The sequence below is a fragment of the Hippocampus zosterae genome, chromosome 6 (genome assembly GCF_025434085.1).
Source record: "Hippocampus zosterae strain Florida chromosome 6, ASM2543408v3, whole genome shotgun sequence".
Lineage (NCBI taxonomy): Eukaryota > Metazoa > Chordata > Actinopteri > Syngnathiformes > Syngnathidae > Hippocampus > Hippocampus zosterae.
The window spans coordinates 22,924,265-22,947,895 of NC_067456.1; the positions used below are offsets into that span (position 1 = coordinate 22,924,265).

General features: G+C 41.1%; 1 protein-coding gene across 1 annotated transcript; it reads left to right on the forward strand.

Annotated features, from left to right (window-relative positions):
* The first annotated feature begins 6,122 nt into the window (after nucleotides 1–6,122).
* On the forward strand, nucleotides 6,123–20,659 carry gle1 (GLE1 RNA export mediator). The gene is made up of 15 exons (XM_052068406.1): nucleotides 6,123–6,333; nucleotides 7,137–7,367; nucleotides 7,660–7,812; nucleotides 7,979–8,127; nucleotides 8,207–8,267; nucleotides 8,353–8,607; nucleotides 10,078–10,297; nucleotides 14,340–14,452; nucleotides 14,555–14,767; nucleotides 14,852–15,042; nucleotides 17,579–17,708; nucleotides 17,920–18,024; nucleotides 19,836–19,918; nucleotides 20,004–20,067; nucleotides 20,348–20,659. Exons 1-15 carry the CDS (start codon nucleotides 6,235–6,237, stop codon nucleotides 20,414–20,416), a joined length of 2,136 nt encoding a protein of 711 aa, XP_051924366.1. The 5' UTR covers nucleotides 6,123–6,234; the 3' UTR covers nucleotides 20,417–20,659.
* Nucleotides 20,660–23,631: the final 2,972 nt, after the last annotated feature.

A 23,631-nucleotide genomic window follows, 5' to 3' on the forward strand; every position in this document is an offset into this window, starting at 1 on the left:
GCGGGGTGTATTTGAAGAATTGTATTTAAAACAAAGAAAACTAAATCCAAAACACACAAAGTCCAAAGTATCAAATAAAAACCATGACTAAATCTAAAACATAATGAACTAAACATTACAGAAAACAAGAGCAAACAGCAACACACATGACAGTAGCAATAAGCAACAATGACCCGTCACCGAGTGTTCAGGCAGGAGTTGTCACGTTGTGCACGAAGCGATAGGATAATTGCTTCGCGCACAACAACAAAAATAAGGAAGTGGATCCCCGAAATGCAGACACCAAACAAGGTCTCCGTAGCAAAAGGGTTTAATACGAAAATTCGCACCGACAAAGTAGTAACATAAAGTGCTGGTCAAAACAAGGACCAGAGGGCACAAAAACGAATAACAAAAAGCGCTTGCACAAAAAGGCAAGGGGGGAAAATAAGAATCGCGAAGGAAAACAAAAAAACAATGTAACCACTACACGCAAGCGAGAGCCAAATCACAAATTAAGAACCATACTTACAAAATACTGAGCACCGAGAGTTCAAAAAGCGAAACACGACGAGGTCTGTAGCAATAGCAGTCAATGAGCAAAGAAGTAGCAAGGCAAAATTCAATACTCCAACGGTAAGTGCATGTCAGAGGGCTCCTTAAATACAGACTGAGACTAATCATAGATTGGCAGCAGGTGTGCACAAAAGTCCGCTGATACCACCTGCTGGCCAGACTGACACAGAACCGTGACAGGAGTCCTTTTATTCAACTAATTACCAAATGACCAACAGGTGTGCAGCTGCCGGTGAGCCCTACAGTGCCACCTGTTGGTCCCTAAACCGAATCATGACAGTAACCATGTAAACAAGATACAAGGTTTAGGTTCATCAAGTCCACCACATAATTCACGTAAAGGAAATGTGCACGAGTAAAGATGTGAATATGAATTTTGCTGATGATGATCGATCACGGTTTGCGACATTGAGCTTTTTACATGAAGTTTTTTAGACTGCACCTTTCGGAGGCTTTTATGGGCCGCATTCGCCAGCCCTTGATTGATTAGTATCAGTGATAATTGGAAATACAGTACTTATCAATCATCATTACTCAAGACACATAATGGATGCAAGTTCTGTAGGAAAGGAGTGGAGCCGCTCTTGTCCTTTATCATGATTGGCCCAGTCTGCCATCTGAGGTGAAGATAGACCAATGGCCCACAACTACACGTTGGTCAAAGAGGTTGGGCCGATTTTGCTCGATATTCTAATCCACTGTCGGCTGCATTTTCAAAATTGTAGGAAAAATGAAAAAGCAGAAAAGTGAAAAAAAACCACACCATGAAAAAACAACAAAAGCGTTGCAATTGACCCGAGATAACTAAAGGTCCATCGGACATTTTCACCCGTTCTGCCCGATGGCCAGTCCATCCCTGCAGTCTGGTGATCTAACAGTTTTCAGCATTGATTTCTTCAGTGGATAAGACCCTGCCTCAATGCAGAGAAAGATAGGACTGGTATAGCACCTGAAAGGTCACCACCCTCACCAATTCATAATTCACCAACCTGTTGTTTCGGCACGAAGTGTGTTTTGAAATCATAGAAACAATGATAAGGCTCATAAACATTATCTGTATCTGCATCGTCTGCTATTCTCGTTTCTGACAGAGGTTCACGTGGCGGTTGATGACTCGCTGCACAACATCAGATGACTACCGGTAAGCAAATGGAAGGTGCAGGCGCAATTTTTTTCGACCAGTCTCTGGCATTTGACTTGACAACTGACATATTAATGAAATAACATCTTAGCATGAGCCTCATTTGTTGTAGTAGGTTGACCTAGGGCTGGTCTAACATATGGTGTAAACAGCTCCCACAATTGAGCACGCATTGCAACACGGAATTAATGTGTCCTCACCTAAACAACCACAAAATGTTTGTGCCCTGAACCAACCCTGGTCTCACTTTCCCCACAGCCACCATCATAGAAAACCACACCTTCTCTTTAGCAAACCAAGCTGATCTTCAGCTCCACCCATCACATGGTTTTGTACATTGGTTGTTCGTCATCATCAATGACAGAAGTGTTTCTGCCAAAATTAATTTGATACAGCTTTGATACAACAGTAGATTATGTTGAAAGGAAGAAAACGCAAAAAAAAAAAACATATTTTGGTGAAAATATTTGCTTGCGGAAGGCACGGTAGTTGACTGGTTAGCATGTCTGACTCACCGTGGAGAGGCGCAGGATTCGATTCTGGCTTCGGCCTTCCTGTGTGGAGTTTGTATTTACTCCCCGTGCCCACGTGGGTTTTCTCCAGTTACTCCGTTTTCCCCCCACATTCCAAAACAAGGTCAATGAAAAACTCTAAATTGTCCCTAGGTGTGAATGTGAGCGTGAATGGTCGTTCATCTATGTGTGCACTGCGATTGGCTGGCAACCAGTTCAGGGTGTCCCTCGCCTACTGCCCGTAGACAGCTAATATAGACTCCAGTACTCCCGCGACCCTCGTGAGGATAAGCGGATTAGAAAATGGATGGATGGATGAATATTTGCTCTTTCAGCAACATGAGGTTCTGTTGCGTAAATACTATACAAGGGGTGTCTCACAGAAATCGATACCTCACACTGCCCACTCCTAAAATGTCCATATTTAGATGCCATTTGTATTTAAGTGCCATGAGATACTTTCCTGTTTTCTGATGACATTGCTAAGAGATGTGATGATTTTTGTGACGTTCTCATTTTCTAAACACTCAGCTCAAGATGTTCCGTCTACATCATTAAAAACCTCATAATTAGTTTCCATATGAGCTTCATCATCCTCATCACTGGCGTCATGATACCATTATAACAGTGCAGCACAGACCTCATTAGCATTGAACTATGTTTGACTTCTACATGATGATCGACTGGTTTGCAGCACACCATACTAACTCTGACAAAAGTGGCATATTTCCAGTAAAAAGGTATTTGATAACCAGATAATCGATTCATTTCATGCTATTTGTGGATCGTGATTTTTGTCATAAGAGGCAAAGTAAAAGTCTGATATTTGTATGCAGTTGTGTTCGGACAACAAATTAACATAAGGTTGAATGTGAACTCGTTAACAATTCTGAACAAACTCAATTGTGTCCAGTTTTGGCCTTAGCTTGACCAGCAACATTAACATAACAAAGGGAATGACTTAACAGTTGTGAAAATATCACGGTTAAGGGTAAAGTATGAGCCTTAATGGAGACTTCTTCTTACTTTTTCTTTTCTGATTGATATAAAAATGATTTAGTAGATATAAACACATAACGTGGTAGGACTAGATACGTTTTTTTACTTCATCCTACTCCCTTGAACATAATAACTGTGTTGAATGAAGACTTCTTTCTTTTACTTTTTTATCTACCTTATTTTCTGTCAAATTATTACTGTATATGTTTTATGTTCAATAAACAAACAAACCAAACAAACCAAACATGATTTCATATGGATCTTATGTGACCTTTCAAACCAAAGCAATAAAATCCATGAGTCCTCCTTCTCTGTGGGACATGCACAGGTCGCGTAAAGGTCATTGCTACCCAAGCATTCTTCAATGTCTTCCTCAACCTTTATTTTTGCATTAAGCAAGTTTAATTATTAATCTAATAACCTTGCATTAGATAGGCATCAGTGTAGACAGGTGTCGGTGTTAAATCACTCACACACAGCTAAATCATGGAGCTTGATGTGCTTGAACATTCATACAACAAATGAATTTAATAGATTTGCACCATGTGCAGATCCATCACCACAGGTGGCCTGCCTAACAAGATGGTCGTGTCCTCCCCTCTCCACATCTGAGGCGCTGATGTCTAAAAATAAACGCTATTATTATTGTTTTATCATAGTAGCTATTTTTTGTGTCGTGAAATAGTAGTGGTAATCTGCTTAACACTAAGACATTCCAAATATAAAGAAACTGGTGGGCTTTTTGTTTGATTGATGGCCAGTTTTATCTTATCATGGCCTTACTGAAAATATTGTGAGGCACGCAGGCTTATACGCGGCAAAAATGTCAATGTTGACGTGCGAGAGACCGGCGCAATTTTAGGCAGGGTTCTTTTTTGTCATACCCAACAAAGATTCCCTCTGCACACTTCAAGTCTAGTTTCTTTTTGTCCTGTTTGTAAGCAAAACAACAAATCTTTTGTCTCCATCCCTGTGAGCATTTGATATTTATATTGATATTGATTTTTTTTTCTTGAAAGCTTGACTTGTTTTTTTTGTTCCACGTTCCTTGCTCTGTAATTTTGCAATATTCAGTTTACTCTCTTGTCTCTCCATTCAGACCGCCATTCTGCAATTGTCAACCATGGGTAGATTAATGAATCCTAGATTTGGTACATTTGCAGAAAAGAACAGCATTTTTCACAGTCGACTGATGAAGTTATTGTAGACTGAGTGTCAAGGGGGTTAGGGATGTGGTATTGTGGGACCTTCAGGCGTGCCCAACTCCTTGATGAAAGTGCCCTTTTCTTCCTCTGTCTTCCCAGATGTAATTTTGCTTCCAACAATCCATTCACTCACCACTGCACATGTACACTGACACTACCTTTCAGTCACTCAGAGCTTTATGGGTTGATCGTTTGCAAGGGGACAAATAAATAGACTGGGCCTTCAAGAGGCCCTTGAGACATTAATTGAAATTCTGCATTACTCAATGACAATGACTCTTCTGCATACATGTTGGCCTCTTCAAAGGACCCTGTATATTTTGGAAACCTAGATGGGGGGATTTTACACTATTCGTGGCCATCAGTGATTTGCCATCAATGTGTAAGATAACAAAATATACACATTTCTTTGAGATACTGTTTTTCAAATATGCAATCAATAATGGAGCACCAATCAACTGAAGAGTCCACCTAAAAATAGTGTCACCCACAACACACAAGCCATCCATCCAAACCAACATCTGACAGTTCACTCATCCAAGAACCATCAGGTCATGCCTCTAACAGCCCATTACTTGACCTATAATTATATTATTATTAATCATGCTCTATTTCACAACCACCCCATCTATCTGTATGACGCAGGACACACTTTCTAAAAAAATTTTTTTTAAAAGACCTGACGCACCACCGTTTTATTTTTTACATTATACTGTACAATGGGGAATAACATTTCCAGGCGGTTCACTGATCAAAAGCACAGTTATAACTGGTATGTTAGAAGGAAACTTTAAAATAAATACAGTATGCACTCAGACACATTTGTAAGATCTGCCATAGCTGTGTGCCATAACATTACCAGAGCATGAAAGAAATGTAGAGATGTGATCATCATGGTGGATTTATTCACCTGTTCTTTGCTTACACAGCGGAAGCTAAATGAAGTACAGTATGTATTAGTACATGGATAACGTCGCAGTGACATATCAGTATCTTGCTAACGGTAATTTCCCTCACTGGAAGACTAGGTTTCAAGGACTTTGACATCCATTATTGATTGGATATGTATGTGCAATTTTAATGCAGAGATATTGTCACTGCATGGCAGTGAAGGATAACATAATAATACATGGCACACAGGTTTATGCTGTGTTAGCAATTTCTTTTTATTAATTGGACAGTGTTTGCCAGTGTTTTTCATGTATTCCTTTTTTAAAATAAATACTATGTACCACGTGTGCTTCGGGCACAGAGGAAGACAGGGACCGGATTCAAACTCACAACCTCTGCACTATGAGGCGGACGTGCCAACCAGTCGACCATGTATCGCTCGGCTCATAACACATTCTTGCAAAAGATGTTTGCTTTTATGTCAAAAAGTTGACATTTTGAACTACAGTATTATATTATTCAAATCAAGAGAGAAGAACAAAAGATCAAGAAAAAAATTGCATTCCAATTGCTTAATGAATCAGTAAGGTGAGGTTGATGTTGATTTGTAGAGTAAAAAAAACAAACAGCAAACATGGTGGACTTCGATAAGTTCCAGAAAATGCATTACTCCACCACACTTAATTTACTTAATGGCTTGATGACTGGATGGATTGATTGTTCGAATTTTCATGACACGAAAACTCACTTTGATGGTATCGCGCCACCTACATATTTTGTCTTATTGTGCTTGCTGTAGACAATGGTCCAAAATGTCCAATCTACTGCGCATGCGCACCAGAGACCGTGCAGGCGCTTGGTAGGGTGGGATCGTGTCTTGTTTGCGTGTGTTATTTTATTTTTAAAAACTTGTTTTTACGTTTTGTTCACAATGCCTCGTGACAGCCTCCGTTGGGAAACGTTAGAGGCGCTAAAAAACTCACCAAAGGGAAATATCACATTCAACCCGTATTGGTCGGCGAGAGGTGAAGTAAGTATCGTTTTTTTTAAGATCAGTTTCCGCTCAACCGTTGTTCGGTTGGCCATTTATAACAATTTTTTGCATTTTCCCGTAACGTATCTGTATCCCTGTTACTTTGTCGTCATGTTGTTTTTATGTTTACGTGTTAATCTTTTTTGTTTCGGTGATTAGCAACATCACGTCGGTGGAACAAACAAACGTGTGAATGCACTGCAGCGAGCAATTGTATTATGATCCAGTAATGAAAGTCCTCCGGATTTTCATGAACATTCCTCCGGAAAATGGTCTAAAATTAATCCGGATATGAGTTGACAACATTTAACGAACACGCGTTTGAGTTCGTTGTTGTGCTTTCACGAGTGTAGCCATGTTGAGGCACTAACACTAGTAACAGTAAAGATATTTTCGTCTCTATATAAACACACTTGCTAAACCCCAGTGGAACGAATAAAATACACACATATATGTATATGCATATACTGTAAATAATTTCAGGAAAGTACACTTTCAATTCGGACTGATCACTCATCCATGTGATTTTTTTCCCCCCAAAATCAAGCGTAAGCACGAGGAGGATGACACCCAACCAACTAACACAACATGCTTGGAAAGTCTGCAAATGAGAATGTTTTAATTTGTACCACTGTTTCTCGTTTATCCTCAAACACATCCATTAATAAAACCAGAGCACAGTGATTTTTCCGAACATGTTGTATAGTTCAGTTTAATTCACTTAATTCCTGTTATTTTCAGGAAGAACTTTTTAATTGCGGTTTTGTGTATTTTTTTCAAGACGTTTTTTTGTTCTGCAGGACGTTTTGTCAGGTTATGAAGACTCGCTCAGTTTGTCATCGCAGTCTGGAGCCATACTGCAAAACCTCAACTCCAAGTCCCCACAGGCGGCTGTTGGTTTGAGTTTTAGCTCTGGTCAGTCCAGTCCTGGGTTGACTGTCTCTATGTCCTCTAATGGATCGAGCCATGACGCAACAGTCAAGCACAACACAATCAGTGTAACACTATCTTTGAAGGCTGAGCAAGAACAGGCAAGTCCCATTTTGTAGATGATACAATACAATACAATATATGCTGATTTATACGATCTTGGAAATGAAATACTGTAGTTGTAATTTTATTAAACAGTGTTTAACTTTGCATTACTTTGTGTGTTTCCTATTTTAATTTGCTAAATGGAATTTTCCTGCGTACATCAAAACTCATGTGTATTGACATAGTTAACATTTATAAAGCGTGATTTAAATAAAACTGAATATCTAGTGATTACTTACATGAATGAAACTCTTTGTAACTATTGTTTCCATGCTTTCTTCACGTCAGATTGATGATGAAAACCACCAGGCTCCAAAAAGCAATGTCGATGAAATCATCAGTCCCTTGTCCTCGCCAACTATGTCCTTGCTCTCCCCTGAAGCCATGGCAATGGCTGGATCCATTCTTAAATTTGAAGAGGAGCAACATAAAAAAGCAAAGGTCCGAACCTAATCGTGTATTTTCCCCTCATTCTGGTTCATCTGGGACTGCTGAGATTTGTTGGGGGTGTTGGATTCTTGATTATGTTAAATCAAAGTGTAAATTGGTACATTTTTTTCACAAGACATTGAATCCTAACGGTGCATGTTATTTTTGTGTGGCTTAGATGGCATTCAGAGTACATCAGGAGCGGCTGGAGAAGCTAGTGATGATGGTGGCGACTGCTGAGTCGGAGCAGCTGAAGCGCCTCGAGGAACTCATGGAGTTGAAGCAGAGACAAGAATACCAGAGCATGCTGGATATGATGGATAGAGAGTGAGATTACTTGACCAACATATGAAAGTATGTCTGCTCGGCTTTTCTTTTCATGGTTTTTGACATTTCTCTACTGCAGAACAAAAGAGAGCATTGGACGTCAAGAGAAGCTGAAGGAAGAGCAACGCCACAGATTGAAAGTATTTTCACAGCGTGACTTATTTCATCCAAGCCGAGCACATCCACACACTATACATTTGAAATGTCTTGTCCTTTGTCTCAAAGATCCAGAATCTCCGCCTGAGAGAGGTGGAGCAGCAGCGTCTGAGGGAGGCAGAGCTGGAACGACAGCGGCTGGTTGACGGCAAAGACAGGCTGCGGAACCTCAACTCCATTCAAGAGGAAATCCTGCAGCTCAACCAGCTTCTGGAACCCTCAACCCAGACTCAAACCGCTGTCCTATCAAGTCTTGGCACCTACAGCACTCGTGGGAACCAACTGTGCTCCCAGGTGTCCGAGGTTGTTCGAAAGACAGCAGAGGTCAGTGTAAAGATTTTTAATTAAAAAAAGAAAACACATCAGACTAAATACATTGTTGTTTGACTATAGCTGCCACTGATTTTCAGCATTTTGACGAATGTTATCATTGGCCTTGTTCAGAAAATCTGACGCCAATCAGAGATCAATTTAAAACGGTGTTCCTGTCAGAGAACTATTTATTTCCCTTTTCAGTTAGCTTTATAAAGTTGTTGATGACCTTGGAAACTCTCTGCACCTTTTGTTTTTGTTTGAAACTAAAACAAAGTGAGTAACATTTCAGTTATTTAGAAGTTTTAGAAGGCCCTTATTCACTGTAGAAAACAACAGGAAGCTCTTTTCTTCTTGAAGTTTTCATTTAACTTTTTAAGACATGCTGATGATGCTGGGATCTCCCTGATTTTTTTTGTTGGAATTAAAAAAAACATATTGTCTAAGATTTTAAAAAACCTTTTCAATCCTTTTCAGCATTTTGCAAATCTGAAAAGTTGTTAGTAAACATCCGCTGAAAGACATTTCATTTTGGCTTTCCACAATAAGGATTGAGAGCAAATTACTGATCAGCAAGTTAAAAAAAATGATAATTGATTCATTCAGAAGATGGACTGATCTATTTAAACAACTTGTTTGAGTGTACAGTTCACCCCCACTATGCATGAAGGATTAGGACAGATCTAGCCCACAAATAGCCAAAACACGTGTGTAATTGACTCCTATTGAAATGATTTCAGAAAAAATAATTAAACCCTAAAAATATTATGAAAAATATTAATATTAAAATATATGAAAATCCCCCCTCCCCCCGAACCAAAAATAAAAATGCTAAATTATTTATAAATATTTTGGGGGGGAAAGCCTTCTGAGAAAGTTTGGATTATTAATGATGAGAGCACATAACATCACTGAGGTGAGCAAGATTGTTTGCTGGATTGTCTTGTAACGCGGATCAGACCAATGACGTAATTGATTGGAAATTATGATATGACAAGTGATTCCCGATTAAGCAACCACATGTGTTTGAATCGCTGTTGAGCGTTGAATATATCAATGTTATTTGAGAACACATAATTACTAAATCACCATGCACTTTAAATGAACTACCATTGGTGTGGGCTCAAAAAAATTCACCATTGTATACTTTTGAGATTTGTGTTGTGAGGCCTGGAGACGCTGGTGAGCGATGTCTGCTTAGTTGTGGTTCACACTGATATTACACCTTTCAATGGCCCAGCAACAGTGAACCTTTTTACGAACCTTTTTTAAGATGAATCGAGGGCCAGTCCCTGTGTGGGTGAGGGGCCACCAGTTGGCTCTCCCTTTTCTAAATATTAAACCTCAATAAGTGGTTGATATGACTTGAGTACAAACATACTACACAAATATTTTGAAAATATGTGAACAATGTGAAGAAATCAAGCTATCAAGAACCACCTGAGCATTTGACTTGTCTTACTCATTCAACCATGTTTACAGGGGCAATATCCCAGCGTGGAAGACATGACTGTGGCGGAGAGGGCCCTACATGAAATGCGGACTCAGATCCGCTTAATGCAGGAAGAAGCAGCCAAAGCTCTGGAGGAGGAGAAGAAGAAAGAGTTGGCGGAGTCTCAGAGGAAGCTGGTGGAGCTGAAGACGCTGCAGGAAGCACAAAAGAAGGCGGAGCAGGTAGCCAAAGAGAGAGCACAGAAGCAAGGTGGGAAACTCAACAGCTAAAGCACAGGCAGACAGTACGGTACATAAAAAATAAAAATCTAAATTTTCATAACAATTGAGGAAAGTCACTCCTGTGGCGAAAATACCAAGTACCGGTACTTTATCTATCCAAAACAGTATTCGTAGAAATGTTTGCATTGTTTACATACAAGTCATGCCATATTGCGGGGATGCTGTCTAAATACAATACGCAGTTACCGTATTTTTCGTACCATGAGGCACCCTGTATTATTTAGTGCAATATCTAATTTAAAACGTTTTTGTGGATGAATTTCTGAGATGCATTATCTTTGTGAAGCATCATATGTTAAATAGTTTATTGCAGGGGTACCCAACCTTTTTTGCCCCACAGACCGGTATATGTCAGACAATATTTTCAGGGACCAGCATTAAAGGTGTGGCGGAAATAATACAACAAAATAATATGGAATGAGCTGCATGAAAACTGTGGTGTTTTCGAAATATAATAATAAGCACAAGGAGTGTCTAATCTGGCCGCAACACTGATCACTATGGTAATGTTTAATTCCTTCAAAATACGATACAACACAAATTCAAAGTCCATGAAAATGATGACTCACCCCAGCCCCGAGCCTGATTTTCTGCAACCATCTCGGGGTAATAGGAGATGAGGACATGTTAAAGATGAAGTGGAGAATAAATCAATAATAATTACGGATTACCAATTAATTACCAACAAAGCAGCAGGGAAAAAGTAAGAGAAGAGCTGTGTCCCTGACCTTATCCTGTGAGTATCGGGAACTTCATTCTCATTCTTGGCCCGATAATCGCCTCAGGATTGAGGAGGTGCTTTTGTTGGTATAAGACGGCTCTCAGAGAAACAAATGTGACATTTCACCTGCAAAAAAATAATGTGAATAGTGAACTAAGAATTACCTTGAAATTTATTTGAATTACAATGGAAGGAGACGAGTTGAAAATCTGAGAGGAGATGATATATATAGGTTATTCTCTGAAAAGGAGATCAAATTGGTCCCACACGACAGAAAATTGTTGTTTCTCCTGCTCCATCGTCCACAAAGACATCCAGAAGGAACTATTGAGTTTTAGATTATTTCAGCTGTTGCATCCTGTTGACAGCGTGTCCTTATAAACACAGTTTAGTGCGTTTTTGCCAAGTCGACATAGTTCATTGCATCGGTCATGTAATTGTCTTAAAGCGGTACGCGCACCAACGTGGGGATTGCTCTGTGAGCTCGGCACGTGCGCCGGCGCATCTGTGCTGTGGCATCTGTAAATTTTTGAGAAAATGTAATAATTTTCAGGAAGCTTTATGGTCCAAAAAAAACGGTATGTATTGCATTTTCCACACAGTCCGAACATTTAAACATTTGTCGGAAAAACCATTAATAGTTACCAAAATTGTCAAATTAGCAAAATAGAGACTACATAATATAGTACATGTAGTAGTTGTATTGATTTCTTCGAAGTGTGCTGGTGCAACTGTTCAAAACAGTGTAGTCACACCTGCACCGTTTGGTCCACCAGGCTTCGTTTCCCTCGCTGGTCCAGAACTTTTATGCAGGTCAGAATATACCCATACAAATACTGCTGGAGACCAAACAAGCGGACAGAGACCAACTTTTTGAAGTGGTCTCGGTGCACTTTAAACGGACTCAGTGCAGTTCACTACAGGTCTGAATACAAAACGGTGTTGATCTGCACCAAATACAGGATACTCCTTTTAGGTTTTAATAAGCCACAGTAGCATGGCATCGTGGGAAATATGAGGCAATAGTCAATTGATCAACATACCTGCTGATCCTTTGTCTTTTCCTGCTAGCATATAGTGGGGCAAACACGCTCCCTTGTTAAATCACATGTTGACTGTGGCTAACTACAGTTTTTGACCGGTTTTAGTCCAGGGGTCACAATCTCTACCTATCCAAAATGTTTTAGGTCTCTCCCTCCTCCAACACACCGGGTTCAAATGATTAGGATTGGTATCATGCTTCTGCAGAGCTTGCTGATGAGCTCATCATTTGAATCAGGTGTATTGGAGGAGGGAGACATCTCAAACATTTTGCGGATAGAGGCCCTGGCGGATCGGATTTGGTGACGCCTGTGTTACTGTCTGTCGTTTATTCATGTGTGGTTTGTGAGTTGTTGTTGTTTTTTTTCCCCCAAGTCCAAGCGATCCAGAAGATTTCAGAAACCAAGCAAATGAAATCGTACTGTGTGGAAAAGGTTGAAAAGCTCATTTCAAGGCTTAGAGACTTCAGCGAATGATGGTCTGGGCCATTATTCACAAATATAAAAAGCTGGGTGCAGTGAGCAAAAGTTATCCAAGAGTGCAAAAAGGACTCGTCTGGCATGGTTAAAAAAAAAAAAAAAAAAAGAATGACATTCAAACAAGTGACCTCAGGTAACGTCAGTATTCAAGATTTGACCATAGGAATGACACTGAACAAAAATGTCACCCTTAGTAATGTTATGGTAAAAAACAGTATTGAAGGAAAAACACAAAACATAGAGTCATCAACTGTTTGCGAAGAAACATTTCAATCATTCCAAGACTTTGAGAAATATTCTGTGCACTGACGAGACCAAAGTTGAACTTTTCGGTAGATGTGGGGCCTGCAGAACTGGTGTAAAAATAACACATTTGATGAAAAGTACAGCATCTTCTTGTTTTCCATCCACCTCGTCCCTTTAGGGTCACCATAGTGTTTCATCCTTTTCCATCAAAGTCTATCTTTTGCATCCTCCTTTCTAACATCCCTCACTGCCCTCATGTCGTCCCTCACCACATCTGTCAACCTTCTCTGAAGTCTTGCACTCGCTGTCGTTCCCGGCAGCGCCGTTCTTATCACCTTTTTAAGCAGTCTGCTCCCTTTCTCTCCTCTGGATGTGTCCAAACAATCTCTGTCTGCTTTCAGCAACTATGCCTCCAAAATATCTAACCTGGGCTGCCCCCCGCTGATGAGATCATTTCCAATTCAATCCAACCTGGTCACATCTAAAGAAAACCTCAACGTCTCAATTTCCACTTCCTCCAGCTCCGTTTACTGACATCTCTTCACTGCCACAGGGGTGTTCACACGGCACACAATTGCTCCGGCGCTGCACCGATGTATTTTGTTGCGATATATTTTGCACCGCAGCAAATTGTGTGGAACGTTCACACGTACAAAGCCCCTGAGCGTGTCAGCACCGGCACAGTGTCGGTGCAGCCCCACTTGCGTTCACACAGCAGTTTCTGCAGCGGAGCAAAACGAAAACAAAAAAACAAATGAACTGAGCTGTTGTGTTGGTTCTTTTTAAAACTTATACACAATTCAAGCAACTACTGGACAGGCACGTCTTTCTCCTTCTCGGTCTCCGTGCCTTCTGCTCGAGAGTGACCGCCCACGAAAACGTAAATCAACGATGACTTCAATGACACTCAGAAAAGCAAACACGTAATGCGCCAAACAGAAAATCAAGAGAGGAAATAACAAAATAAATTATATGCGGGGCAGGGGGTTGTGAACAAACTACACAAACAACTCCGAGACAGTCCAGTCTCCTACAAAAGGAAAGATGTTACCAGCCAAGTCTTGTGTTGTTACTAAACAAACACATGACGGAAGTCCGACAGAGCACGAAAGCAACGCATTCTCGCCGTACTTAAACTCTTCACAAACATTTGCTCTAGAGCAAATTTAACCCAGTTGCATTCACACGTGCAAATTTACCCCGGTGCTGCTTCGCAAACAAGCATTTGCTCTGGAGCAAATTTTTAAACCACCCCATGAGGTGGATCGAATTTGGTCCATTGTAAGCTGTTTTCCGGGGCTACGTCGGAGCTAATTTACTGGGGCAGCCCCAGCGTAGCACCGGACCAAATTTTGCCGTGTGAACACCCCTCATGTCTCTAAGCATGATGTCATGGTGGGCCTCAACACCGTCTTTGTCACTGCCATGGTTGGTGCAACCGGATATTGAGTTAATGAGTTAAGGAGAATTCTGCTATCAACTACATTATGAGCAGATTGATTGACACGAATGTCGTCCAACAGGGCTGCAGAACAGTGCAGACAACACCACGTTGAAGTGGTACAAAGAGTTGCAGGAGTCTCTCACTCAGTGCATTCAGTCCATTGAACAACTCAACTCATCAAAAGATGTCCAGGTTAGTGTGAGCACTTGATCAATCAATTTCTTCGAAACCTGGTGCTTGTCCAGTAGTCATTTGATACAATCCTTAACTGTGTCACCATTTCTGTTTATGTAGATAAAGAAACTAAAGTTGGAGCTCCAAAAAGCCGCTACCATACCCATTAGTCAAATCTCCTCCAATTCTGGATCTCGGCTTCGAGAAATCTTTGAAAAGATCGACAAGTTGCTGTCTGGACATACGGTGGTGTCCGGGGGGAAGTCAATTTCCTCCTCCCATCACCCACAGGGCTTGGACTTTGTGTATTGCAAAGTGGCGGAGAAATTTGTGGTGAGTGTTAAGTCGCCAGTTTTCTTTTAAGAAAATCCTCGAAGTTGGAAACTTTCTACTAAAGCATGTGATTTCTTGTTGTAGAAACAAGGTGAGGAAGAGGTGGCGTCTCATCATGAAGCAGCCTTCCCGATCGGCGTGGCAGCCTCGGGGATATGGCAGCAGCACCCCCGCTTTGGTGACCTCTTCCTTGCCTACCTGCACAAAAAATGTCCTTATGCGGTCCCACATTATCCCCGAATGAAGGATGGCACACCTGTGGATGAATATCAGAGGTCAGTCGCTGCTGCCACCCTGGCCGTGTTAAAGGTCTGCCTTTAATGCTGTTCCCAAGCCGAACGCGGAATATCGCTTGTGTTTGTTTGCCCAGTTACTCCAGAGAGGGTTGTTTCCTTCTCCAACAGAGAAAACAAACAACAAATAATGATTACATGCTGATGTTCAACAGTCCGTCTCTTTCATTCCACAAGACCCCGATGAAGCGGTTCGGAAGATGAATGAAAAGAAGATGAATGAATTCCACAAGACGTACTTGTACGTCTGTGTAAAATTAGGCCCGCCTACCAAGGACGTACTTGTACGTCTAAGTCTTATTTTTTTTTTGCACCATAGAGAGGAAGAGGTTCTGATGCAATCTGTGAATGAGAATGAGCCATTTGCATTGTAAATTACCGTATTTTCACGACTATTCGACGCATCGTACTAATGGCCGCAGTCTCATTAATGGGTGACATTTCTGTATTTTACACATACACAGGACGCATCGTACTAATGGCCGCAGTTTTACAGTGGTAAAACATACGCCAGCTTAAACATACGGCATGCATGCGCGCACTCTAACACGTTAGCTTGAAGCATACGGTAGCATGCCAAGACATACAGATAAGATAAAAACATGTTTTTAAAAAGGCAACGAAAGCAGAACTGAGTTCGGGTGTATTTTATTTAGCCATCGTACAATGTTCTCACGTTTTTCGATCAATCATCACCCAGAAATCCATCACAGTCCTCATCCTCTGTATCAGAAGCAGAGGACTGCACATCCCAGTTGTCATTGAATGCATCACATGCTAGTGTGAGTTGCTACGCATTGCCGAGCGGAAAGAAGGAGTAGCAACAGCAAAGTCAACATTTCTCTCGTGTTAAGCTTTCCCACATTTGAAAGTAAAGAACAGAGCGAAGCATGGTGGCAGCGCGTGTGTGTGTAGAAAGAATAGAACAATTGTGCAAGTACCGTAATCCATCAAAAACGCCGCGTTCCCTCTCGTTGTTGCGTATTGTGGCGTAACTCGCCAAGCACTGCCTCTCACTCTTTGTAAAGTTGTGTTTGCCACCGATCATCCATTGTTCCCATGCCGTTTGCAACTTTACTTTGAACGCCCGGTTGATGCCAATGTCCAGCGGTTGTCGTTCTTTAGTCAAGCCTCCGGGAATAACGGCAAGCTCAGAGTTCATTTGCTTGACTTTTTTTTTTCACCGCTGCTGTGAGATGGGCACGCATGCCAAAAGCATAACCGGTGGCTTTAAGTTTGAACTGAGCTTCGTAGGCGTGTCTCTCTGTAGAATTTATTTTCGGGGATTCTTAGAAACCAAAACCGGAGTTGTTTTGCAACAATGCACATTGCCACACTCTATACAAGTGTTGGTACTGGCTTGAGGCGTCCACTTACACGCCCACCCTTCACCATTGGCGGACTAGCTTGTCTGTCCTCTCTCTCCCTCTCCATATATGTCCACGCCCACCCTTCCCTGATTGGCCGACTTCTTTCATGCCTGGCCACCGTCACTTCCGCCTTTTCTCTGTATAAACAGCGTGTCGGCTGTCAGTCAGATTTTGGAACTCGGCGCATATAAAGGACGCTCCGCACCATAAGGCGTCCTGTCCATTTTGGAGAAAATTTAAGACTTTTAATGGCGCCTTATAGTCGTGAAAATACGGTATGTAAAAAAGCGACCAGGAGGCGGCAGTGGCGCCTCACATGCTTGAAATGCATGCTTTTACAAAAAGCTCTTTTTCTCCATGTTTTTTGCCCAAGAATTGCCATTTTCATGAAACTTAGACATTTTGTAATGTCGATTGCTGAAGAATGAAAAAAATATTTTATTTTAGTAGGCTCCATGTTTATATAGCTGTAGAACCAATTATTCTGTGGGCCTTGCAAGATCAGTCAAAATCCAGTAAAATTGGGATTGAGGGGTTACTCCAGTGAAAATGTAAACAACAGCCGTCCACTTGATAATGGGTCGATACGACATGCCCATCTTGAGCCGTGTGCCTACGGCAATGCTAATCGTATGTGCATGCTGTCCATTGATTTTGACTGCCAAAATGGCCGTCAAGTGGGCATGTTTGTTTGCCAGATCATTCTGTACTGCAAATCTGTGACAACAGCGGCACAATTCAGAAATCCCTTTACAAGTCTTTGTCCGTTGATTGTGCCAGTAAACCACAGTGACCAATTCTGGAAGCAACAGACTTTGACAGTTACTGTTCAGAGGGGCATTTTGTGTGGACTAGACACTGCTGTCTGGCTGTTATGTCTGAAACCCATTAAATCGGGGTCCGTAAAATTGGGATTCCACTGTACTTCCCTGTTCCATTGCAAAATTGTTCACCACACTCCATAATGAAATAGCTAATGTGGAAAAGTTGTAAAAAAATAAATGGAATGATAAAAGTAAGTGTTGCTCTTGCACCAGACAATGTCTTACTTGTTATGTCTGAAAGGGACAGGCAAATAAATGCACCTTTGTTGTTCATGCAATCTGAGAAAAAGAACAGGTTTAAAAAGGCAGCTTTTTGCTCAACAGAATTCTTGGTTACCGTGTTGATGACTCTGGGGTTGAAGGCCAAGACAGTTTCCTGAAAAGGATGTCCGGCATGATCCGCCTCTACGCTGCCATCATCCAACTGAGGTGGCCATTTGACTCCAAGCACACGGTAGGAAATTGTTCATCAGTTTGGTTTGTCTATTTGCACTGAGCACAAGGTCATCGATCACTATTGTACCGTTCTCTGACATTCTTTGAATGTTGTTAATCATTTCATTTGTTCTTCTTTCATTTTATTTGTTTTCATTGTATCTTCTCTCTTCTTTTATTATCCGGGTGAAGGCAGAAGCAGCATATGAATAATATTGTTTATATTTTAGTCACCGACTCATGGTCTGAATCATGGTTGGCGCTGGTTGGCTCAGATGCTCAACATGGAGCCTATTGCAGACATCACTGCAACGCTACTGTTGGACTTTCTTGAGGTGAGTCCGATTTACAAAAGCTGGACAATTAATCGAAATGTAATCGTGAATATGGCTTCTCCCGATCTTTACGTTATAATTAAAGAAAAAAGATTTATGTGCAGAACGGTGTGTTTACAGGTTTCTGTCCTTGTCAAAGTAGCCCGAATGCACAATATTTCTTACATAGCATGTAGCGTGTGCAATTGACTGTTTGTTTATTTAGCACAATTTCAAAACTGTGCAAAGGGGGAGCCGGAAGGGTTTGTTCGAAATTTGATTCCCATTCAGAAAGTCCATCCATCCATCCATCCCTCCATTTTCTGATCCGCTTATCCTCACAAGGGGTGCTGGAACCTATCACAGCCGTCTTTGCGCAGTAGGCGGGGGACACCCTGGACCGGTTGCCAGACACTCGCAGGGCACACACACAGACAAACAAAAATTCACACTCACTATCACACTTGGGGACAATTTAGACTGATTAGCCTGTCATGCATGTTTTTGGAATGTGGGAGGAAACCAGAGTACCCGGAGAAAACCCACGCAGGCCTGGGGTGAACATGCAAACTCCACACAGGGAGGCAAAAGCTGGAATTGAACCTGGTACCCCTATACACTGTGAGGTAGACGCGCTAACCACTGGACCACTGAGCTGCCCATTCAGAAAGTCATATCAATGAAACATTTGTGGATAAACAATACAAGTGCAAAGGCAAAATGTAAAAAAAATGAAACGTTACCAAAAAAAAAACATGCATAATAAGTAGGGCGGCCGGGTGGTCGTTGGTTAGTACGTCGTTCTCCTCATGCCTGCGTGGGTTTTCTCTGGATACTCTGGTTTCCTCCCACATTACAAAAACATAAACGGCAGGTTAATGGCACACGCTAAATCAGGGGTGTCAAACTAATTTTTGTCACGGGCCACATTGTAGTTCCGGTTTGCCTTGGAGGGCCGTTATGAATTTTGGAAAACCATATAAATATTTAATCACATCCACATATTACATACAGAGCACACAACAAATTGATGAATAACTACTTTTAAAATCAGAAGTCAAGAACAATGAGTGTTATTGTGGATTACATGACAATTTGAAATTTTGGTTCAGACTTTAGCAAGCATCATGGAACTTGACATGCTTAATTTGCTTTGACGAGCCACATAAAATGATGTGGCGGGCCAGATCTGGCCCCCGGGCCTTGACTTTGACACCTGTGCTCTAAATCGTCCCGGAATGTGATTATGAGTGTGAATGGTTTGTGCTTGTGCCCTGCGATTGGCTGGCAACAAGTTCGGGACATCCCGAAGAATTCTCTGCTGTAGAAATTGCTGGTAGGCTTGCTAAGTGTGAGAACCTGTAGTGTGCGTGCATCAAACTGCACGCGCTTTGAGCTCAGGTCGTTCTACTAGTTTACCACTAGATGGAAACAAAGTCTACAGGTTGTACCTTATAGTAGAGTTGCCATCGCAACTTCTGGTCTCATTCCAAGTGGTCTCATCCCAGCATAAGAATAAAGTATTCAAAGTGTAGGGACGTCTGGGCATGAGGCTATAATCGTAGTTTGGAGTCGTTTAGTTTTAGTTGATGAATAACTTCAAAGTTTATTCATCAATAATCATTTTCTTAATCGGGACTTCAGTCTCAATCAAAGTAATCATTACCCCCCCCACCCCCCCCACACACACACAATAATTGTACAGCCCTACTATTGCACTTTGAGATGCCATATTATATGTGGAAAAGGGACCGCCATTTGTTGTTTTGACCCTAATCTCATTTATTCACAGTATAGAGCTGGAGCGCCTAATTTGTCTGTGATTCTTTCAGGTATGCGGCCACGCTTTGTTAAAAAGCTATCAGGGCCAGTTCTGGAAAGTCCTCCTGCTTCTGAAACAGCAATACTTGCCCAGGTACACACTTGCCATGGACTGGTAGTTTAGGGACACTTAAACATTTCCTCTAATAACCCAAGTCTGTCTGCCCACCTGTTACCAGAATCGAAGCCGTGACCAGCAGTGGACAGATGGGCTCAGTCTCCAGACTTAGAATATTCCTTGAGGTAAGAGATGTAATCTTCAAGTTTGCCTCTGTTTGGCTCGCTCTAAAGAGACCAACACTTAAAGGTTTTCTCCATCTATGGAATGCATGAGTAAGTGAAGAGATGCAATCCAGGACCATGATATCTGAAAAGAGATCTCATTTCATCCCAGAAAGAAAAACAAACCCGTCCTATTTATTTATTGATTGATTGAAGGAACGTTCTAAGAGTTTAACTGTTTTTTCTCCATTTTAATGAAGCCAGAAACTCTGAATGATGTTTTGTTGTTTCCTATCCATAGAATTTGTTTCAAGAAGGGCAGATCAGTCCACCCAGAGGCCAGCTCACATCCATATTCTGGAGGTCATGAGGTTGGAACAGAATGTGTTGACTTTGGAAGAAGCCGCCTGAAGCGACATTTGAAATATTGCTCAGCAACACAGTCACCTTCCAAGACCATGGAAAGAGGATGGAATTTGTCTGCTACCTCATACTGGACTTAGCCTTTTGCAATGTTTTGCCCTCCAAGACTCTGATAAATATGATGCTGGAAAGTATCGATTTGGTCTGTGTCAATTTTGATCATGACACCCAAGAGGGAAAAAAAAAGAAACTCCACAATGATAGGTACTTCAAAGCCATGAATGCAGATCTTACATTACCACAGACTGTTTTTATGAATGTAATCATAGTTTAAGATACGGTTGTTTTTTTTAAATGAAGTCAGTGGTGTGAAGGCTCCAATAAAGTTGTCATACTACTTTTCATTATTCAAATACTGAATCTTAGGGAACAAACAAACGAACAAACAAAAAGACAACCTCCACGTTTGCAGCAAATGAAACGTCTTGAGCACATTTACCCAAAAATCATAAAAATGCCATTTCATCATTAAGTGTCCCGCGCAACCTCGCCCCCGTGTCGGTGCATAGATCCTTTGGAGTAAAAGTCATGTGCAGCCGTTGTGTTCCTGAGGCCTCCAACCTTAGACGGAAGCGTGTCTGTCAGCGGATTGCGATTCTGCCCAATTAATCTCGCATCTTTTGAAGCTCCGTTCTTCTCTTCAAGCCAGTGTGGTAGCGATCCAGAGAGAAGAAAAAAGGATTCCTCCTTGTGGGACCATTTTGATCTCATATCGGCAAATATTTGATTTCCTTACTTTGTTTCACTTTCTGTGCTTTCTACAGGGTGTAAGTTGCTTTAACAAGTGGGCCATCATTTAGCTCAACGGTCAATATGCTGCACAGCCAAAGTGGTCGCAAGTTCACGATTGGAGTTTGATTCCCGTGGAAGCTCTAAAATTGATTTTTATTTTTATTTTTTTTCATTTTTGAACATTGAACTTCCATGAATTGGATTCAGCAATTTTGAAATACATTATGAGCCGTGGCTGCCTTTCCAGCACCTCCTATATTGTGTTGTTCTACTTCTTCCTTTCATAACTTTGCTGCTGTGAATCGGGAATTTCTCCGTTGCGAGACTAATAAAGGTTTTCTTATCTTATTATTGGCTTTTGCCACACAGCAAGATTCACATACAAGATCTTTAGCTAAGTAGTTGATGTGTTTATCTGTCTATCGCCATAGTTTTTTTGGCACACCAGCCACAGCTTGAGTTTTTTCCAAAGCTACCTAAATTGGTGAAGAAAAGATAACAGGGATGGCAAATTTCCGCGGATACGCTGAAATCCGACGTTTTATTTCTTAAATTGATCATTTTCGTGAAAAGAAAATTTTAGGGGGTGGTCAGGTACCTTATCGTCGAGTTTTCATGAGCTCTCCCGATCAGTCTTTCCATCTTCCGATTGTAAACAGCCCTGCGATTAGACATGTATGATGTCTTGTTGTGATTGGTCACCCCGTCCAGGCCACGCCCCTTTCCGATTTTTTCATCACTAGCCATTGCCATCCTGAGATAAGGTATCATCACTTTACTGCCAAAACACTTAGGAAAACTGTTATATTAAAAACAAAAACTGTAGCCAAGTGGCTTTTTACATCAGCAACTTCAGTTCACAATCACGACACCTTCACGTTGACCAATGTTCTCATTCTGAGTGTAGCCTACACAGACGTTCAACTTCAATTAAAATGGAAATAGAACAAAATTATGAAATACAGGTGTCCGTTTGAACAGAGTGACACAGTACTGACACTGTGCCAATACAGTTTGCCTAATGTGCCGCAATCCTTCATGAGGCCTCGTCTACCCATCACTACAAGCATTTCAAATTACCCAAATGCTGTTTGAAGTCTCAATGACAGCCTGTTTTTAACAAACTGTTTTCCATAAATACATTGTTTTGAAGCATTCCATTTAATTATTATAACTGCACTAATTTGTCTCGCCATTCTCCATCCAGACTTCATCCTCTTTTGATGACAGACAACAGAACTCGGAAATAGATGCAGTGATATTAACACAGATTAAGGTCTGGAGCAGAGGGCTTATCAAAACACATCCAAGGAGCCTTTTAATAGTGAAGCCAAAACTCGTTACCAAACTCACATTAACCGTGAAAGCAGCAGATGCAGAAAAGTATGCACAGATCACCTTTGATCATGGGGAGATGGTGTGTGCAAATGTGACCTAAGTATAAAACTCCATAATGACAACATGAGAAATGTTTTGGTTCTTAGTTAACAGTTTTGTCCGGAGTTCACGTAACATATGAAGAGTTATTCAGATAACTATAGGAGAAAGAACATGCTAACAAATTTACCAATCCATCAGTGTCAGTCCAAATCCCAATATCCAATGCAATCTTCATCCTTCAACGTGAAATTACATCATAATGCGTTAATTCGGTCCTTTGTATAAATTGCACTCCCAAATCCTAAATGTGTGTTCGTGGGTCGTTCTCATTTACCTCACAGGTGTGACATCAAGAGCCTGATTAGACATGATGATTACCGCACAGGTGTGCCTTCTGCTGCCCACAATTAAAGGTCACTCTAAAATATGCAGTTTTATCACACAACAGGTCAGCGCCTCAGATGTCACAAAATTCAAGGGCACGCGTCGTTGGCATGTGGACTGCAGAAATGTTGCCTATGAATTGGACATTCTCTATCCCCCGTCTTCAAAGACATTCATCTTGCTTTCCCAATAGTATCTTGATATGCCCCACCTATCAGGTTGATAGATCATCTCGCCAAAGGAGAGTTAGACGATTTCTGAAAAATATTTGCCAGAAAGAGGACTTTCGTGTAGAGTATGTCGGAAAAAAATTCCTGGTTGGGTGTCCAATGAAAAGTGTTTATATTTGTGGTCGATAAATGTAAGCTTATGTTACAATTAATTATTTTCATTTTATATTTGAGCATTATATTATTTTGTGTTACAATTACCTAGTTTATATTCCGTTTAATAATTGCTTAAACACGTTTATTTGTCTTATTGGCTGAAGGAAACCAGGAAGTGTTTTTGTTACCGGGAAAAAAAGTGTGTTCTCGTTCGTTCGGAGGTGCAGACGTTGGAAAAAGAACAAAACGCTGCCTTCCAAGGATTCCATCTCTCCTTTTGCCCATTCTTAAAGTAGAGCTATCCACTACAAAACTACGAACCCCTCAACTTACACAAGTA